Here is a 16,964-nt window from a genome sequence, read left to right on the forward strand (position 1 = left end):
AACCCCTGTTTTAGTGATCCGTGCATAGTTTCCGTCAGAGCCAACCCCTGTTTTAGTGATCCGTGCATATTTTCCGTCAAAGCCAACCCCTGTTTTAGTGATCCGTGCATAGTTTCCGTCAGAGCCAACCCCTGTTTTTGTGATCCGTGCATATTTTCCGTCAAAGCCAACCCCTGTTTTAGTGATCCGTGCATAGTTTCCGTCAAAGCCAATCCCTGTTTTAGTGATCGTGCATAGTTTCCGTCAAAGCCAACCCCTGTTTAATGATCCGTGCATAGCTTCCGTCAAAGCCAACCTGTTTTGGTGATCCGTACATGGTTTCTGTCAAAGCTAACCCCTGTTTTAGTGATCCGTGCATATTGTTTCTGCATAACAATGGCTACTTATAATACTTCTGATTGATACTTCTAATACTTCTAATTGATACTTATAATACTTTTAATTGATACTTATAATACTTTTAATTGATAGTTGTGATACTTTTAATTGATACTTGTAATACTTCTAATTGATACTTATACTACTTTTAATTGATACTTGTAATACTTCTGATTGATACTTATACTACTTTTAATTGATACTTGTAATACTTCTGATTGATACTTATACTACTTTTAATTGATACTTGTAATACTTCTAATTGATACTTATACTACTTTTAATTGATACTTGTAATACTTCTGATTGATACTTATAATACTTTTAATTGATACTTATAATACTTCTGATTGATACTTATACTACTTTTAATTGATACTTGTAATACTTCTGATTGATACTTATAATACTTTTAATTGATACTTATAATACTTCTGATTGATACTTATAATACTTTTAATTGATACTTATAATACTTTTAAATGATACTTATAATACTTTTAATTGATACTTCTGATTGATACTTCTAATACTTCTAATTGATACTTCTAATACTTCTAATTGATACTTCTAATACTTCTAATTGATACTTCTAATACAAATCCCCAACCAGGCGTCAAACATTCAAATGACTACTCATATTAGATCAGTACGTCTACATGCGTGGCTGATTTCCATCCAAAGCGCATGCAACAGGGGATTATAGAACGGGGAAGGATGGGGTCAATATGTGGAATAGAGGAAGAGGGAATACGAGTTTGAATACAGTAAAACCATTTAATTTTCAAAGAGGGAATACGAGTTTGAATACAGTAAAACCATTTAATTTTCAAAGAGGGAATACGAGTTTGAATACAGTAAAACCATTTAATTTTCAAAGAGGGAATACGAGTTTGAATACAGTGAAACCATTTAATTTTCAAAGAGGGAATACGAGTTTGAATACAGTAAAACCATTTAATTTTCAAAGAGGGAATACGTGTTTGAATGCAGTAAAACCATTTAATTTTCAAAGAGGGAATACGAGTTTGAATACAGTAAAACCATTTAATTTTCAAAGAGGGAATACGAGTTTGAATACAGTAAAACCATTTAATTTTCAAAGAGGGAATACGAGTTTGAATACAGTAAAACCATTTAATTTTCAAAGAGGGAATACGAGTTTGAATACAGTAAAACCATTTAATTTTCAAAGAGGGAATACGTGTTTGAATGCAGTAAAACCATTTAATTTTCAAAGAGTTGGATGTCTTTATTTTGCATTTGTATCAAAAACACCTTTAGTAGCTTCTCAAAAGCAATTCTTACAATATTAATTAATCTGGTGAACAAGAATACAGGTGGATGATATTTTCATTCAAGTCCATTAGAAGTAATTCTAATAACACACTACGCCAAAATCTACGTTGTTCTCGATTTTCTATATGGCTTCTTGAAAAGTACACTGGACAAAAGTGGTTTTTTTCTTCTTTTAAACAAATTATATTCAAGTAAACACCAGGTCTGAAAAAGCAAATGTGTTGATGTATACAGCATGATGGTTTCATATTGCATTACTTTGGGTGCTGTTACATGCAAAACTTCACCATCGGTTAAAGACAGTGGCTACCTCCAAGTATTTTTCGAACAATAAAAGGAAAATAGGTCAAGCGGAATGTAAATTAGGTGTCAGAAGAAAGGATAATATATGCAGAGTTATGCTAATTTTGTCATTATTTGAAGAAATACGAATAATATACAATGATGAAAAAGAACACCTTGTTTCTGTGGATAAAATTTCATTGGAGATTTAAATATTTGTTCGAATATAAAGAAAGGGCCAAGATGCTCGACTTTGGAAACCCATGGGTTAAAATGTACTTGTCCATCTACTGAGGTATTATATCATAATCGGTTGGAGGAAAAAAGGATTAAGTTTCTAAAACGAATTTCACTTCTCAGCACCATGCGATACAAAGGTTTTACACATGGTAGTAACCTGTATGATAGGGTAAAATATTAGTTATACATAACAAATACTTTTAATTTGTTCGAATTTACGTACACAAAACACCATGTACATTGTTCACAAGCAAGACACATCGTTGCAGTAGTTGTTTGATTGTTTGATACTATATACACCACATGATAGAATTGGCTTAAGTTATGGAAAACCTATTCCGTCCTTCTTTCCGAGGGTGGAGAGGGTAGGCAGCTCATTTATGCGAGCGTTCGGCTCGTAATCCAAGGGTTCAGTACCCGGATGATTGGTGTGTATGGCTGGTGATGGTAGTTTGGGAAGGGTAAAATTGTCCCCGAGCAGTTCATGGCAACTTTTATGCAGCTGAAAATTTCATGGTATTTCACTTTCGCCTGAGTGTAACCTAGGCAATTCTTTACATAACTATTACAAAAGAAAGGGGGATGGAGAAGAAAGGTTGGCGGTTGACATAACACCTATCCTTTGGAGCAAAGCAGTGGCGCCAGTAAAGAACAATGCAACTGAGGGGCTGCGGCAGGGGTGCTAATAAAGAATATTGTTCCTTGCAGCCGTAACCCTGGCGCTGCCACTGAATATATTATTTGGAAAAGCACGTAAAATATTGTAAGTATTATTTAAAAAAACAAGAAATATTCTGATTGATAGGTTGTGGTTATACTGTATAAAATTACGAACGCGGTGATATTCCTCAACAACATCTCGGTTTTATCGATCAAACATCTGAGATTAGATTTTATTCCATTTCAAAAGCATTATAAAAAATATTTAAGCAAAATCGTTGTATCAGTACCTTGGCTGTTTTCAAGGAACAAATTGTATTGACAATACATTCTATGATTTTTGGACAGGTTATCTGAATGCCTGTCTCCCGCAATGTTGATTCAGGTCTTTTTAAATGCTCACTGGTACAATTTGTTCAATACTCATAATAATTATTAAGACAAGGCATGTTTATCTTGTATAAGCACACACAACTACCTCTGTGCACATTTTGCAATGTACATTTGGACTGCCTTAAAAGAATCTGACGGCTGGAGCTTTTCAAATTCTTGTCCGCTCAAGAAGGGCGAGGACAATACTTTAAAACTAATTACTGGCAAAGAGTTGGCGGTCCGAATTTTGCATTCATAACAACAGCACATTCACAAGCTCAAGCTCAACATCCTGATTGCATTAATAGTAATATTAAACCTAAGAAATAAGAACTGAGATGATTTTTACTTTTTTCAGCAAGTCCATCAGTTGTATTTCTAATACCACACTACGCCAAAATTTACGTTGTTCGTGATATCTTATGTCGGTTCTTGAACCGATAAAGTAAACTGGACAAAAGGAAGTTATCTTTGGTAACAAAATGTATACCGTCAAACATCAATTATTACAAAGAAATGTGCGGATGTATACAGCGTCATGGCTTAATATTGCTTAAGTTGGGGAGTTGTTACGCGTAAACCTTCGCCAAAGGCTATCGACAGTGGTCTCTCAAAGTATGTATCGCACAATAAAGGCTGAAATAGGTCACGCGGAATGTAAATAAGGTGTAGGAAAGGACAGACTGTGTAGAGTATAGATAACTTAGGCATTGTTTAAAGAGAGTCAAATTACGAATAATATAAAATTATAACAAAAAGCACTTTGCTCCTCTGGATAATTTTCATTGGATAGTTAGACATTTGTTCTTCTTCAAAGGAAAATTGAGAAAATGTTCGACTTTGGAAACTTAAAGGTACCAAAATACTCGTACATCTACTGGGTTATTTGATCATTTTTGGGTGAACAAAGGCTTAAGTTTCTAAACTGAATTTCACGGTTAACAATACTGCGGCATAAAGTCAATATCCATTTTAGTAACCTGTCTTGTATAATAGAGCAAGAGATGGTGTGCGTGGTTGGTGGTGGTTATTTGAGACGGACACAATTGTCCCCGGGGTGCCAGGCGAATATGGCGCCGCTGGGAGTTTATTTGCAGCTCAAATTATCATATTATTTCACCATCAAAATACGTGTAACCAAGACAATTCTTCACAAAACTATTTTTGGGGAGACGGGGAATTAGAAAAAGAAGATTGGCCGTAAACATAAAAACTGTTATTTGCAACATAGTAGGGCGACAGTAAAGAAAATGCCCCTAGGCACCTCGGCAGGGACGATATAAAAGAATATTGCCCCTGTGGCCTCGAATAAATACTCGAGCTGCCAGTTAGTGTCTCATTTAGATAGGCGCTCTAAAAATTGAAAGTATTTTTGAAAACCCAAGAAATAGTCTAATTGGTGTGTTGTGTTTATTCTGTGTAAAATTACAAGGGCGTCTATATTCCTCAATAAGATATCTGTTTTATGCATCAACTATCTGAGTTACGTCTTTGCGCCACTTCTAAAGCGTTCGTAAAATGTATTTAAGCAATCTCATGGTATTAATACCCTGGCTGTTGACACGTGATTAATTTTTTGGCAATACATTCAATGATGTCTGGACAGGTAATCAGAAATACCCTGACTATGCACTTGTTGACAATGCATTGTACGATTTTTGGACAGGTTATCGGAATTACTGTCTCTCTCCCGTATTGTTGAAACAGCCCTTTTTCTTCAATGCACATTGGACGACTAGTCGTAACATGTATTTGGGCGAAGCTGTTTATCTCCCATTAGCACTTCAAGACACTTCAAGAAAACTTGTATTAAATAAGGGCGGAGAAGAAGGTTGGTAGTTGACATAAATCTATTCTTTTCAGCAAAGTAGGGGCACACGTAATGAAGAATGCACCTAGGCTCCAGTGCACTAAAGAATTTTTACATTTGGGGCCTAGAACCCTAGTCATGACAATGGATGTAACATTGGAAGACTCACTTCCCATATCTTCTGGATTATACAGTTTGTATTTATACTATATAAAATTACGATGGCAATTATATGCCTGGATACCTTCCCGGTTTTATCCATCAAACATCTGAGATGCGTTTTACCCTATTTCCAAAGTATTTTTAAAACGTATTTCTCAAAATTGTATCAATAGCACGACCCTGATTGTTTGCACTTCTTGACAATGTATTGTTAGATTTTTGGACAGACTATAAAAATTACTATCTCTTGTCCTTAGTGTTGATACAGATTTTTTCCTTTAATACGCATTGGGAGACTGCTCATAAAATGTATTTGGTATAAGCCTGTTTATTTTCCATAAGCGCACACAAATGCCTCTGAAGACATTTTGCAATGTACAGTTGGATTGCCACAGGTATAAACTTAAGCCTAAAGTAAACTATTCTGATGGCTGGAAATTTTCATATCGTTTTCCGCTCAAGAATGGAGAAGACAAAATTTGATACCATAAAACCTTCCATTGGTAAAATAATGGATGTCATCATTTTGCGATCATAGCACCAGCAGAATTATGTACAGGTTCAACACTTTTTATCAAATTATTTTGTAACCTGACGAACAAAAATTTAGTTATTTTTGTGCAAGTCCACTACTTTTAATTCTAATACCACACCATCCCAATATCTACGTTGTTAGACATATCCTATGTTGCTTCTTGAAAAGGAAAAAGTAAACTGGAGAAAAAGATTTCCCCCCCCCCCAAAAAAAAATCTGTATACAAATACACATCAAGTATTACAAACAAATGTGTGGATGTATGCAGCACCATGGTTTCACATTGCATAGGTTTGGGAGCTATTACGTGCAAAACATCGCCATCAGTTTTCGACCGTGGCTCCTGACACGTACTATCTAACGATAAAAGGAAAATAGGTTAAGTGGAATGTAAAATTTAAATAAGGTGTAGGAAAGGATAAAGCAAGTTGCTTTTTCTAAACAAATATATACAAGCAAACACTAATCATTGTAAACAAATGTGTGGATATATACAGCATGATGGTTTCACAATGAATAGATTCTGGAGCGTTTACGCGGAAAAAATTCACCGTCGGTTATCCACAATGGTTCTCTTCGAATACTTGTCGCACAAGAAATAGAAAATCGTCATTACAAGGGGCACGAAAGGATAGCATGAATAAAAATTAAAATTTACGCATTGTTAGAAAATATTTAATATAAGCAGTTGAAGGAAAAATTCTTCCTTTGATGAAATTTCGATGGATACTTAAACAGCAGAATGTTTTAAAGAAATAAAATAAAAATAGATAGCGCCCACTGCTCGACTTTCAGGGTGGTTAAAACCGGGTAAAACCTGCTGAAATGCAAATGAAAAATAAAAACGCCCTGGTTTGGGTATAAGTTTGTCAACAAATTTCTTTCGATGGGGATATATCAGCTAAAGTCATTGTTATAATAACAGTATATTACATTATAAGATATTTGTTTGTATTGCGGATGGATTACCACAGTCATATAAACCAGGTGGAACTTGTGACTCTTGTGAAATAGATTACAGTTTTTAAAAAACATATGATGCTTAAACGTCAATAAGAAAGAATTAAAGAAATCCGTTTTAGATGCCATGCTAATAATACTGGAACATTTGATGTTTCCTCGGAAACATTCGAGACCCTGTATAAATCATACCAGCAGTTAATAAATATCGGACACAGCTTTCCTGATATAATCGAATACCTTTGCACCATGAACTACTTATAAACTTGGACATCGGTGAATTAAAAAGAATGAAAATAAAACGTTAACAGTCTATAACAGTGTAACAGGATGATCTGGGTTGGTGTCAGATGAAGGGAATGGGTGAAGACATTTCGTAATTATATGAGTGAGATGCCTAATTATTTTTGTGATCGAAAATGTTATTAAAAATGATGCCAAATGTGCGCGCATAAATTCCAACAATGGATTTGACAAAAATGATGCAGACTGAGTTAAACCATTGATTTAAGGAAAATGACATTGACTTCAATGAATCTTAACATGCAACTTAAGTAAATCAACGAATCTTAACATGTAACTTAAGTAAATCAACGAATCTTAACATGTAACTTAAGTAAATCAACGAATCTTAACATGTAACTTAAGTAAATCAACGAATCTTAATATGTAACTTAAGTAAATCAACGAATCCTAACATGTAACTTAAGTAAATCAACGAATCTTAACATGTAACTTAAGTAAATCAACTGTACTAATACTCTGCAGCTACCTAGCATATCATGGACAATCACGTCACGTGTATTATGATAGTTATATCGTTCAGAGGCCAACAACAGTGTTTTGCCTACACGCTACACCTTTGAGCATCACGCCTGAAATGTTCCAAGACTCTAACCAGTACCCTTGTGGTCGAGAGTCTTATATTAATACCACTGTCTGCTCCCCTTCCCCGCCCCCCTCCCCCCCCCCCGACCCCCCCGCTGGCCCGCTCAAGGATTGACGTCTGACGGGCTAGCGTTATTTCGTATTTTCATTCGAAGAAAGACTATAATTTAGACAAGTGAGGCTGAGAAAAACTTTGGAGCAATTATGACTAATAAAGTCATTCTGGCGCGTATGACAAAACAATACTTACCTTTTTTGTGTGACCTAGTTTTGTGATCTTGCTGGATTAATATAGCTTCCCATGTAATTTTGAATTTCTTTTTAGCCTTGCTCATCAACAGAGGTTGAATCCAGTGATGTTATGGTGACAGTGCCCGATGAAGATCAACAAGGAACAGGTGTGGACAATCCAGCTTTCCTGCGTTCTCTAAGCATGAATGAGATAAATAATCATGCTTTTAGTGACAATGGAAAACCATCATTTTCAAATAAGGATCCGCCAAAAACCGAGGCAAAATTTAGAAGGGACTTCCTCCTTCCAAAAAACTCCACACCACTGCGAGAGGTTTTCTGTGACCAGTTCCAAAAATGCTGCTCGTGTTCAAAAGACAGATGCAATAAAGTTATAGATACAATTTTGCCTTGTTACAAGGTGCTAAGGAAGTACAAACTGAAAGAATATCTCCCTAATGATATAATCTGTGGGGCGACGGTCGGGATCATGCAACTGCCACAAGGTAATGCTATCATTCTGTGATTTGTTTATGTTTTAAAAAATAATAATAATAATGATACTACTACTACTACTACTACTAATAATAATAATGATAATAACATATTTTTCATTTTGAATTTTCTTTTGCAACCGTAGTAGTAATAATAGCTGTTATTGACGTATTTTGTTATTTTGTCAGCCAGGAAAATTATACCAGATGCTAACCTTTTCGTCAATTTGACCAGTTAGCATGTTTTTAATCACTACTATATCGCTGACAATAATTCATCTTCTTCGTTTTAATTCCCTGCTTTGGTCAGAAAACGGGGATGTTTAATTGGGCCTTTATTGTTTGTCCCTACATCCGTCCATCCTTCCTTCCGTCTGTGCAACTCTCATTTCCGCACAATAACGCCTTTATTTACTAATGTCCTTCAGTAAAGTTTGGTATACCACTGATATTTATAATGCCTAGGCTGATTTCAATGTTCAACGTCATCGTTTGGAGGAGTTAAGGCCCTTTAATGCAGACGACCCACCCTCAAACTTTAGCTTCCACACAATAGTTTATTTAATTATTAGGCCTACTTTATGTCAGCCAGTTTGGGTATGCGGCTTGTTACATATAAGATATTTGCAGAGTTAGATTGTCAGCGTTCAACGTCTTAGTTTATTAGTTTAGTTACACTGAGATTGTCAAAAGCACCCATTTTTATATTTTCGTGCAGTATCTCTTTTCAATCGTATTTAGTTTTTATATCAAAGGATTTTGGGAGCTTAATGTTGACGATGCCATTGATTTTAGTGTCTTATGTTTGTCTAAGTTCTAGCTCATTTTATGATCCAGCCTTGCACTTTAATTTTGTATAAATCTTGATATTGATTTATATTATAGGCATGTTTGGCATTGTTTGGAGGAGTTATTGCGCCTGATTGTTAGCCTTGTTCTTACTTACAAATCAACTCATCAGAATAACTGTTAACGATCGCTGAATTTCAGACAGATTCGGCTTGCGGATTGATGTGGACGAATCGTGGACAGTGTGTGTGCGTGCATGTGTGTTGGAATTTTAGCTTAGCTTTAACAATTCTTCAGTCATATCGCTAAGATGTCTGCAGTGTGGCATGATGTCCCACCCAGTCACATCATCCTGACACCAGTCTGACCAGTCATTTCACTAACATCTTAATGCTGAACGCCAAGCGAGGCAGCTGTTAGTACCATTTTTGTAAGTCTTTGGTATGACTCGGTCGGATATCGAACCCACGATCTCCCGCACCGAGGCGGACACTACAACCACTAATCCATCGGAGTGGTAATCATAGACGGCATTTGATTATCAGCATTGTAATTCCTTGTATATTTAATTATCAGACCTACCCGATTCCATTTCTTCACAAGAACTCCGTCACTTATTGGGCAGTCTGATTTTTCATACTGATAAAACCTAATCTATGTTTGATTGTTAGTGTTTCTGAGTTAGATTTTTTTTATCTTTAATGCCTGACGTGGCCTCTGATTGAATTCCTTTCCGCGTAAGAATTACTTATCATTATTCATGTTTGTGTAACAGAGTTAAAAGCTATGCTTTATGAACTCTTTCGTTTCAACCAATTCCCCTAATTATTACTGGATTGAAAGATAATATATGCACCTTTATAGTGAAAATAAACCGAGTTACAATTGCTCATTATAATATGGTTATGGCCCCTCTTACGCATTTCAATTCAAACAGCTTACTTAGATTTATTGCATTGAAAATTAAAGAGAGTTTCTTTACAGATGTTCACGAAGTCAGCTGATATGTCACCATGATTACCAAGTCACTTCATATTTACAATACGACACTGCCATATTTCAAAAAAAGAAAAGAAGGAATATTCGTTCTTCGAATTTGCTTTTTATCTTTTTATCTTGATCATTATCTTGTTTTTATCATCATCATCATCATCATCATCATCATCTTCTTCTTATTATTATTATTATTATTTATATTAGTATCATTATTGTTATTATTATTATTATTATTATTATTAGGAATGGCGTATGCTATGTTGGCAGAATTACCTCCTGTTGTTGGTCTCTACGTGTCTTTTTTCCCCGTCTTGATATACTTCTTACTTGGAACTTCCAGGCATGTTTCAACGGGTAAGAATTGGACGGAAGGGGTATTACTACTTGATTTTTGTTGATGTTTGCTTTGGATTATTTTTTTAACTGGTTTCTTTTGAATTTAAAAAAAAATGTTTTCTTGTCGATGGTGACAAATTCACATTGCGTATTGTGTTAAAACTCACTTATTTTGACTGAAAGAACAAATTTAAAGACCTAATAACGTTTCCTACCTTGAATATTTTCAGCATGCTTTTAATGTTTTCTAATTTCATGGTGTTTGTTTTTGTAATCATATCATAATAAGTTTTTATCTTATAGGTGTTTTCTAATGTTGTAAAGCGCTTAGAGCTTCTAAAGATTAGGCGCTATACAAAGTCCTCATTATTATTATTATTATTATTATTATTATTATTATCATTATTGTACTTGACTCTTATGGGATAATTTACATATCAACTACTGTCTTTCTCAACTTCTTAACTATGTTTTCGAATTCACCAATTAGCGAATATATTTCTTTTTACCCTTGTTTGTTTTAAAAAGTCATTTTCTACAATGTTAACACTCCAAATTTACTTACATATTGTTGGAAAAAATTGCAATATATATATTTTTTCCACCAGGGACTGTTGCTGTGGTCAGTCTGTTGACTGGAACCGTCATAGCGAGGATTGCGGAGGTGTACAAAAGTACTACCGTCGCTGATACGTCATCTAACTACAGCATAAACACCAGTCACACCGGTGGGTCGGCCGCGAACACCGCTGATGATGTTACATTTCCTGACGACATTAAAATTGGAATAGCAATGTCACTTTCTTTTCTTGTTGGCTGTACACAGGTATATATAAACCATTGAAAGGTGACGTTATCAATGTAAAGTAGTTTTGAATGGCTGAAATAATATAGCACGTTGACACTAAATTTCAAAAGTTGGATGATTTCCAGGCCCATTATTCTTTAAAGATTTCAGCAAGAAACAAGAAACTGAAGCTCAAAACTCACATTCCCAAAATAGATACAGTATTTGGAGTATAGTTACACATTTAAAATTTAGAATACGTTTTGAAAAACAAAACAAAATTGAAAAGATCACGAATGTTTCATTAACCTATTTTCATTATAATCAAGGTCTCATAACTTAAAAACTTCCAAACTTTGCTGTTAGGGGCGAGATTAGAATCTATGTCCTTTTCGTCACGTGTCCAAAGTGCAAACCATTGAGCCATTGTGTCATTTGAAATTGAACTAATACGAGTTTTAAGTTAATAGTATAAATATTTTGCTTTTTTTTTCTTGCAGTTTGCATTGGGATTATTGCGTCTTGGGTTTGTAACAACTTACATCTCTGACGCTTTAGTTGGGGGATTTACAACAGGCACGGCAGTTCACGTAGCTACCAGCCAGGTCAAGAGCATTTTGGGAATTAAAATACCTAGAGCGGATGGGCTATTTCAAATCATCAATGTAAGGGAACAATTGAATGCAGAATATGCATTATCAGCGATAACATACTTTTGTTTTTCCTCTTTCTCCCACCACCTCCTGCCCTGCTTTGTCTCGGGCTTACACATACACACATACACAGACACACACAGTCACATATGAAGCTTATATGACTTTATGAAGTGTAGGAAAAATCTATTAATATTGACTGATTATTATCCATTCTAACGCGAACGTCATCACCACTTAAAACGCAAATACATAGTTTTTCTTTATGGTACATTTTCTCCCCCACATTTAGCGTTCACCTACCGTAGAAAGGACAGAATGAACTCCATTTCTTAACTCAGAAATATTTTGTTCATTCAAAAAGCCTCATCTGTACATTACTAGTAAGGTTTTCTAGACTGGGGTAATATTTATTGCTCGAAATTTGTGGGAAAGTTTATGAGATAAGCGCCTGAAATTCTACACGCTATCGAAGATCCACATTGCTCGTTCTACTTACTCTGTCAAGATATAACGCATATGATCCGATCTGTCAGCGAATAATTTAGTATACAATCCGGGGCTTCTTTGCTTATAATTGAAAGCGCGTTATACGCGGGTATACAAGGTAAGTAAACACTTATCTCTTACCAGTCAGTTATTATTCCTTATTCGGTTATGTACTTTGTTTTCTCAAAACGTTGCATAAGTGAAGATGAGAAACAAATGAAGATATGGAAGTAAAAATCTGCTTGCCATTAAAATGATTTTATTTGCGTGATATAATGAGTTAGTGCCTCGTCGCAAGAGACGTATGACAGTCTGCTACGCTTCTTTTCACTTGTGACTGTCTGCGCGGAGATGTTTCGGTTCTCATAAGCAAAAAACACCTCATAAACGAAAAAGTTATCCATCTCTAACACATGAATGAAAGTACCTGTTTTATCAATCGTGTTTGAAAGAGAAACTGTGATTGGCTCATTCAATCATCGTGAAAATCTATGCTGGGCCACAATGGTTAGAATACGACTCGCGGTTGTAGTTACTGGTTAAGCAGGGTGTTGCAAATGAATGAGATAAGAAGAAATTTCTGCACATACAACTTCGGGTGATAAAGGAAGGTAGTAGATTGTCTCCCGTGACTTGCGATAATGGGGTAGCGAATTGGAGCGCGTGACCAATTTAATTCTACCTTTGCTTTTCAGACATACAGATATATCTTCCAAAGTATTGTACAGACAAACATACCAACACTCGTCATTTCCATCATATGCATGGTGCTTTTGTATATTGTAAAAGAGCAAGTCAACCAAAGATTCAAGAAAAAGTTGAAGGTCCCGATTCCAATTGAACTTTTAGTGGTAAGTCTCTGTTATTACTAAAAATAATAACAAATTACAATTAAAGATTATTGAAAAGTTGAAGAGTGTAATTTCGACAGCACAAAGCGATTAAATTCTTCCGGGCAACACATCAGGACTAAAAAAGTTATAAATCTTTTGTTGTTTTTAATTAGACGTATGGATATCCAGTTAATTTTGAAATGACACTGACGGATTTGATTGGATAATCATTAGCTGAAGGCTATATTATTATTATTTATCTTTTAATTATTTATTTATTTTTGTCTCATTCTCCATAACGCGTTACTGAAGTTGAATATGGACCTATAGTAAAATGTTGAAGATAATGACATATGGCACCACTATATATTCCGTTAGTGTCATAGTCGGTCATGAGTATTTGTCCTTATTAATGTAAATTCTACCTACTGTCACGTTTGCTCATCTCCAGTACGTAAGTCATGTGTAAACTAAGGTATTATTACAAGCCATGGTTTGATGTCTAAACATTGCCGCAGGCTAGAGTTAATCTCTTACGCAAGGTAAGATCTGGCATCTTGAATCAGCACAGACGTTATATTACGCGACTTCCCACCTATGTTTTACAGCTTAGTCCTAACATCATAGGATAAGAGGAACCCATGAGGGAGAAACGTGGCGTGTTCTAAAACCGTCCCCACGTGGAAAGACTGCAAGAAGGACATTGTCCGCTAAGTCTGATTGGATTGAGTCAAAGCGACACCCAATCAGAATTGTGATAAAAATTCGATCCAAATTATTACTTCTAACTAGCAAGCGAAAATTTAGTCTCGCCTAGGACGATTGCTGAGCAATATAAGGTTACTCCGATGAAGCCACTTGTATTTTGGCGGTAAAACTTAGGAGATTCCAAGGAAAGACAAAGCTTCGTAAAGGAGGCTTTTTGGGGGACAGAACTTCCAGTTCAGTTAAGTCCCGATTCTCTAACAGGGAGATGGAAATGAGTCAGGTATAGTCGAGAGAGTCAAGGAGGAGGAGGAAAAGAAGTTGTTGTTGTTGTTGTTCTAGGGTTTAACGCCATATTTCAGCACACGATAGGCTATACATGGCGGCCAGTATAAATGGTGGAGGAAGAACCCTGGAAAACTCAGGGAAGAACCACCGACCCAAGAGAAGCTACTGGCAGGCTTTCCCACGTACAAACGCTAGCCGAGCCTTGGACTCGAACCTACGCAGACAGAGGTGAGATGGCAGTGATCCGGAACGGTGAGCGCTTTAGACCACTCGGCCACTCGGGGCCCCAGGAAAAGAAGTCGAGGAGGAGAAAGTAAAGAAAGAGTATAAAGAAGCTACGGAGGAGAAGGAATTTTGAGAAAGTCGGGAGGAAGAGGAGAAGGATTTGGAGGAATGGGAGAGAAGAATACACATATGCGTATAATACAGGGACAGGTGGAAAGCTGTCTCACCCTACTAATCAAGTGATGCAATAGGTTATCACATGATCGAGCGGAAAGAGAGTACCTGGGAAATTTGAAGCACTTGACTATTGAATTGTCACGAAATTGTTATTCGTTGAATTTATCAAACAGGTAATGCGTGAGGGCAATATCAGTTGTAATAAGATAAATGATCATACTTTATACCGTTTCAAAAAACGGATATATTGTCGAGGTGAATCATACGTCCTCTGTATATGTTATCCTGATTAATTGTATTGCATAGCACTGTAACTAATATACACATCTGGAATCTACATAATCAGGGTTTATGTAATGATTAATGTGTCAGAAAAGTGTGTGTGTGTGATTTAGATTTTTTAACGCAGCTAAACCAATTTTCATCATATCGCTACAATGTTTGCAGAGTGGCAGTATGTGGTAATGTATAGCATCATGTCCGACCGAGTCACGTTATCCTGACACCAGTCCTAACACTAACCTGTTAATGCTGAACGCCAAGCGAGACAGCTGCTACTACCATTTTTATAAGTCTCTGGTATGACTCGGCCTGGGTTGAACCCGCGACCGCCCGCACCGAGGTGGATGCTGTAACCACTTTGGCCACCGGTGCGGCGCCAGAAAAATAATGTGTTAGAATGTAAATCACAAATGAATTTAGTCGTAAAATGCAATGAAAATTATTTTTCCGATTTTTAGGTTGTCATCGGTACTGTGACATCATATGTCTGGGACTTTAATAAACGTTTCCGTGTCCAGATCGTCGGCGATATTCCAGTTGGGTAAGTACCATGAACAACCAAAATTATTAAATTACTTAGGATCACAATAAATGTAAGCTGACTCCTCACTTCTTGAAACCAAAATTCCTGATCCATTTTGCTTAAGGGCCGTGACTTGGAAGTTGACTCCTCACTTCTTGAAACCAAAATTCCTGATCCATTTTGCTTAAGGGCCGTGACTTGGAAGTTGACTCCTCACTTCTTGAAACCAAAATTCCTGATCCATTTTGCTTAAGGGCCGTGACTTGGTTACCCTAAAATTCAATAACAGGAAAAGAAAAGTTTCTGCATTTATAGTTCTGTATGAAACAGAGTATAGTATATGTTGTTTACATATCAGAAAGTATAATTAATTATATCATATGTACTACAAGCATTTTGGCGATTGTCTCTGCACACAGTCTAGCGCAAGTGGATATTATTGTCTGTCAACATGCTTTCATGGGTGTTTGTGTTACACGCCGATTTGGGTCTAAGCACCGTTTAGAACCAGACAGGTGCTGTTTTGAGGACCAGGTGAGGTTGCAACAATTGTGTATGGTCCTGAAATGATCCCTTGCCGTTTTGAGATCTTTATCTGGACTTCTAACGTCCATAAGCCATATAATCTGGATGTGAATCAACACAGCCATGTCGTAACTCAACAGTGTAACTTGTCCTGAATCAGAACGGGGTCATTAGTGAACAAAGCATTTCATTCTTACGATTTCCGGTCCTGAGATGGCACATCACCAATTTGTAGTCTGAATTCTTTTGTACTGGTGCTGTCCGTTAAAAACCTCTGCCATTATAAATGCACAGTCTGTTTTTTTGCTTAATGTCGTGTCTTAAAAAGGTAAGATTATTTTTTTTTAAAATCAGAATTAATCAGCGTGTGAACAGAAAGAAAACTCAGTGTGTTATATTACGATAAATATGTGAAATGAAACAATCTAATTGATATATAGTTATAGAGATAGATAGATAGATAGATAGATAGATAGATAGATAGATAGATAGATAGATAGACAGATACACATTGAGGAGCACGGATCTCAGGATAGGTTCTCCTTAACAACACATTCTTGGTAAAATCCTTAGAGTTGGATTTTCTGTGCCTTTTAAAGGATTGTGACGAAACGTTTGATAACGGAGCAACATATTTCGTACCATTGTGCTTATTTCGTTTCTTACAATTCCGATACATTCATCATATATTACAGCTCTTTTTGCAACACAACCTCCTCAGTCACGCCATGATCAGCGGCCAAGTAAGGTACCAGGCGCTCCTACCAACGATGGATGTCCATCCACCATGTGTATTAAACTGAGGGTATTTTCGTCCTTACATCAGTACAGTTTTGCATCACTGGCATCATTCGGGAATGGGTCTTTCTTTGTATTTCAAAACGGCTAGTTCTTAAATACAACCAGCTACCTAACATGGGAACAGCAACGTTTGCCCATAAAGATCCCATTGGTATTGGAAGAAACTCTCTTTGTTGGACTGTGTAGTGTTTCTTCTTTTCGGCCACTGAATGTTCTTGCAATGAATGTTTTCCAAATTACCATT

General features: G+C 36.2%; 1 protein-coding gene across 4 annotated transcripts in view; it reads left to right on the forward strand.

Moving 5' to 3' along the window:
• LOC149797818 (prestin-like) overlaps positions 1-16,964 on the forward strand; it is a 97,370-nt gene that overhangs the window by 54,498 nt on the left and 25,908 nt on the right. For all 4 annotated transcript variants that reach the window (XM_089962818.1, XM_089962819.1, XM_089962816.1 and 1 more), the window contains exons 2-7: positions 7,912-8,323; positions 10,340-10,450; positions 11,041-11,258; positions 11,720-11,884; positions 13,057-13,212; positions 15,330-15,412. In XM_089962818.1, coding sequence (XP_089818944.1) covers positions 7,948-8,323; positions 10,340-10,450; positions 11,041-11,258; positions 11,720-11,884; positions 13,057-13,212; positions 15,330-15,412 — 1,109 coding nt within the window. In that variant the 5' untranslated portion in view covers positions 7,912-7,947. The remainder of the gene's footprint in view (positions 1-7,911; positions 8,324-10,339; positions 10,451-11,040; positions 11,259-11,719; positions 11,885-13,056; positions 13,213-15,329; positions 15,413-16,964) is intronic.

The sequence above is a fragment of the Sinohyriopsis cumingii genome, chromosome 6 (genome assembly GCF_028554795.1).
Source record: "Sinohyriopsis cumingii isolate HCF-2022 chromosome 6, ASM2855479v2, whole genome shotgun sequence".
In the NCBI taxonomy this organism is placed as follows: Eukaryota; Metazoa; Mollusca; class Bivalvia; order Unionida; family Unionidae; genus Sinohyriopsis; species Sinohyriopsis cumingii.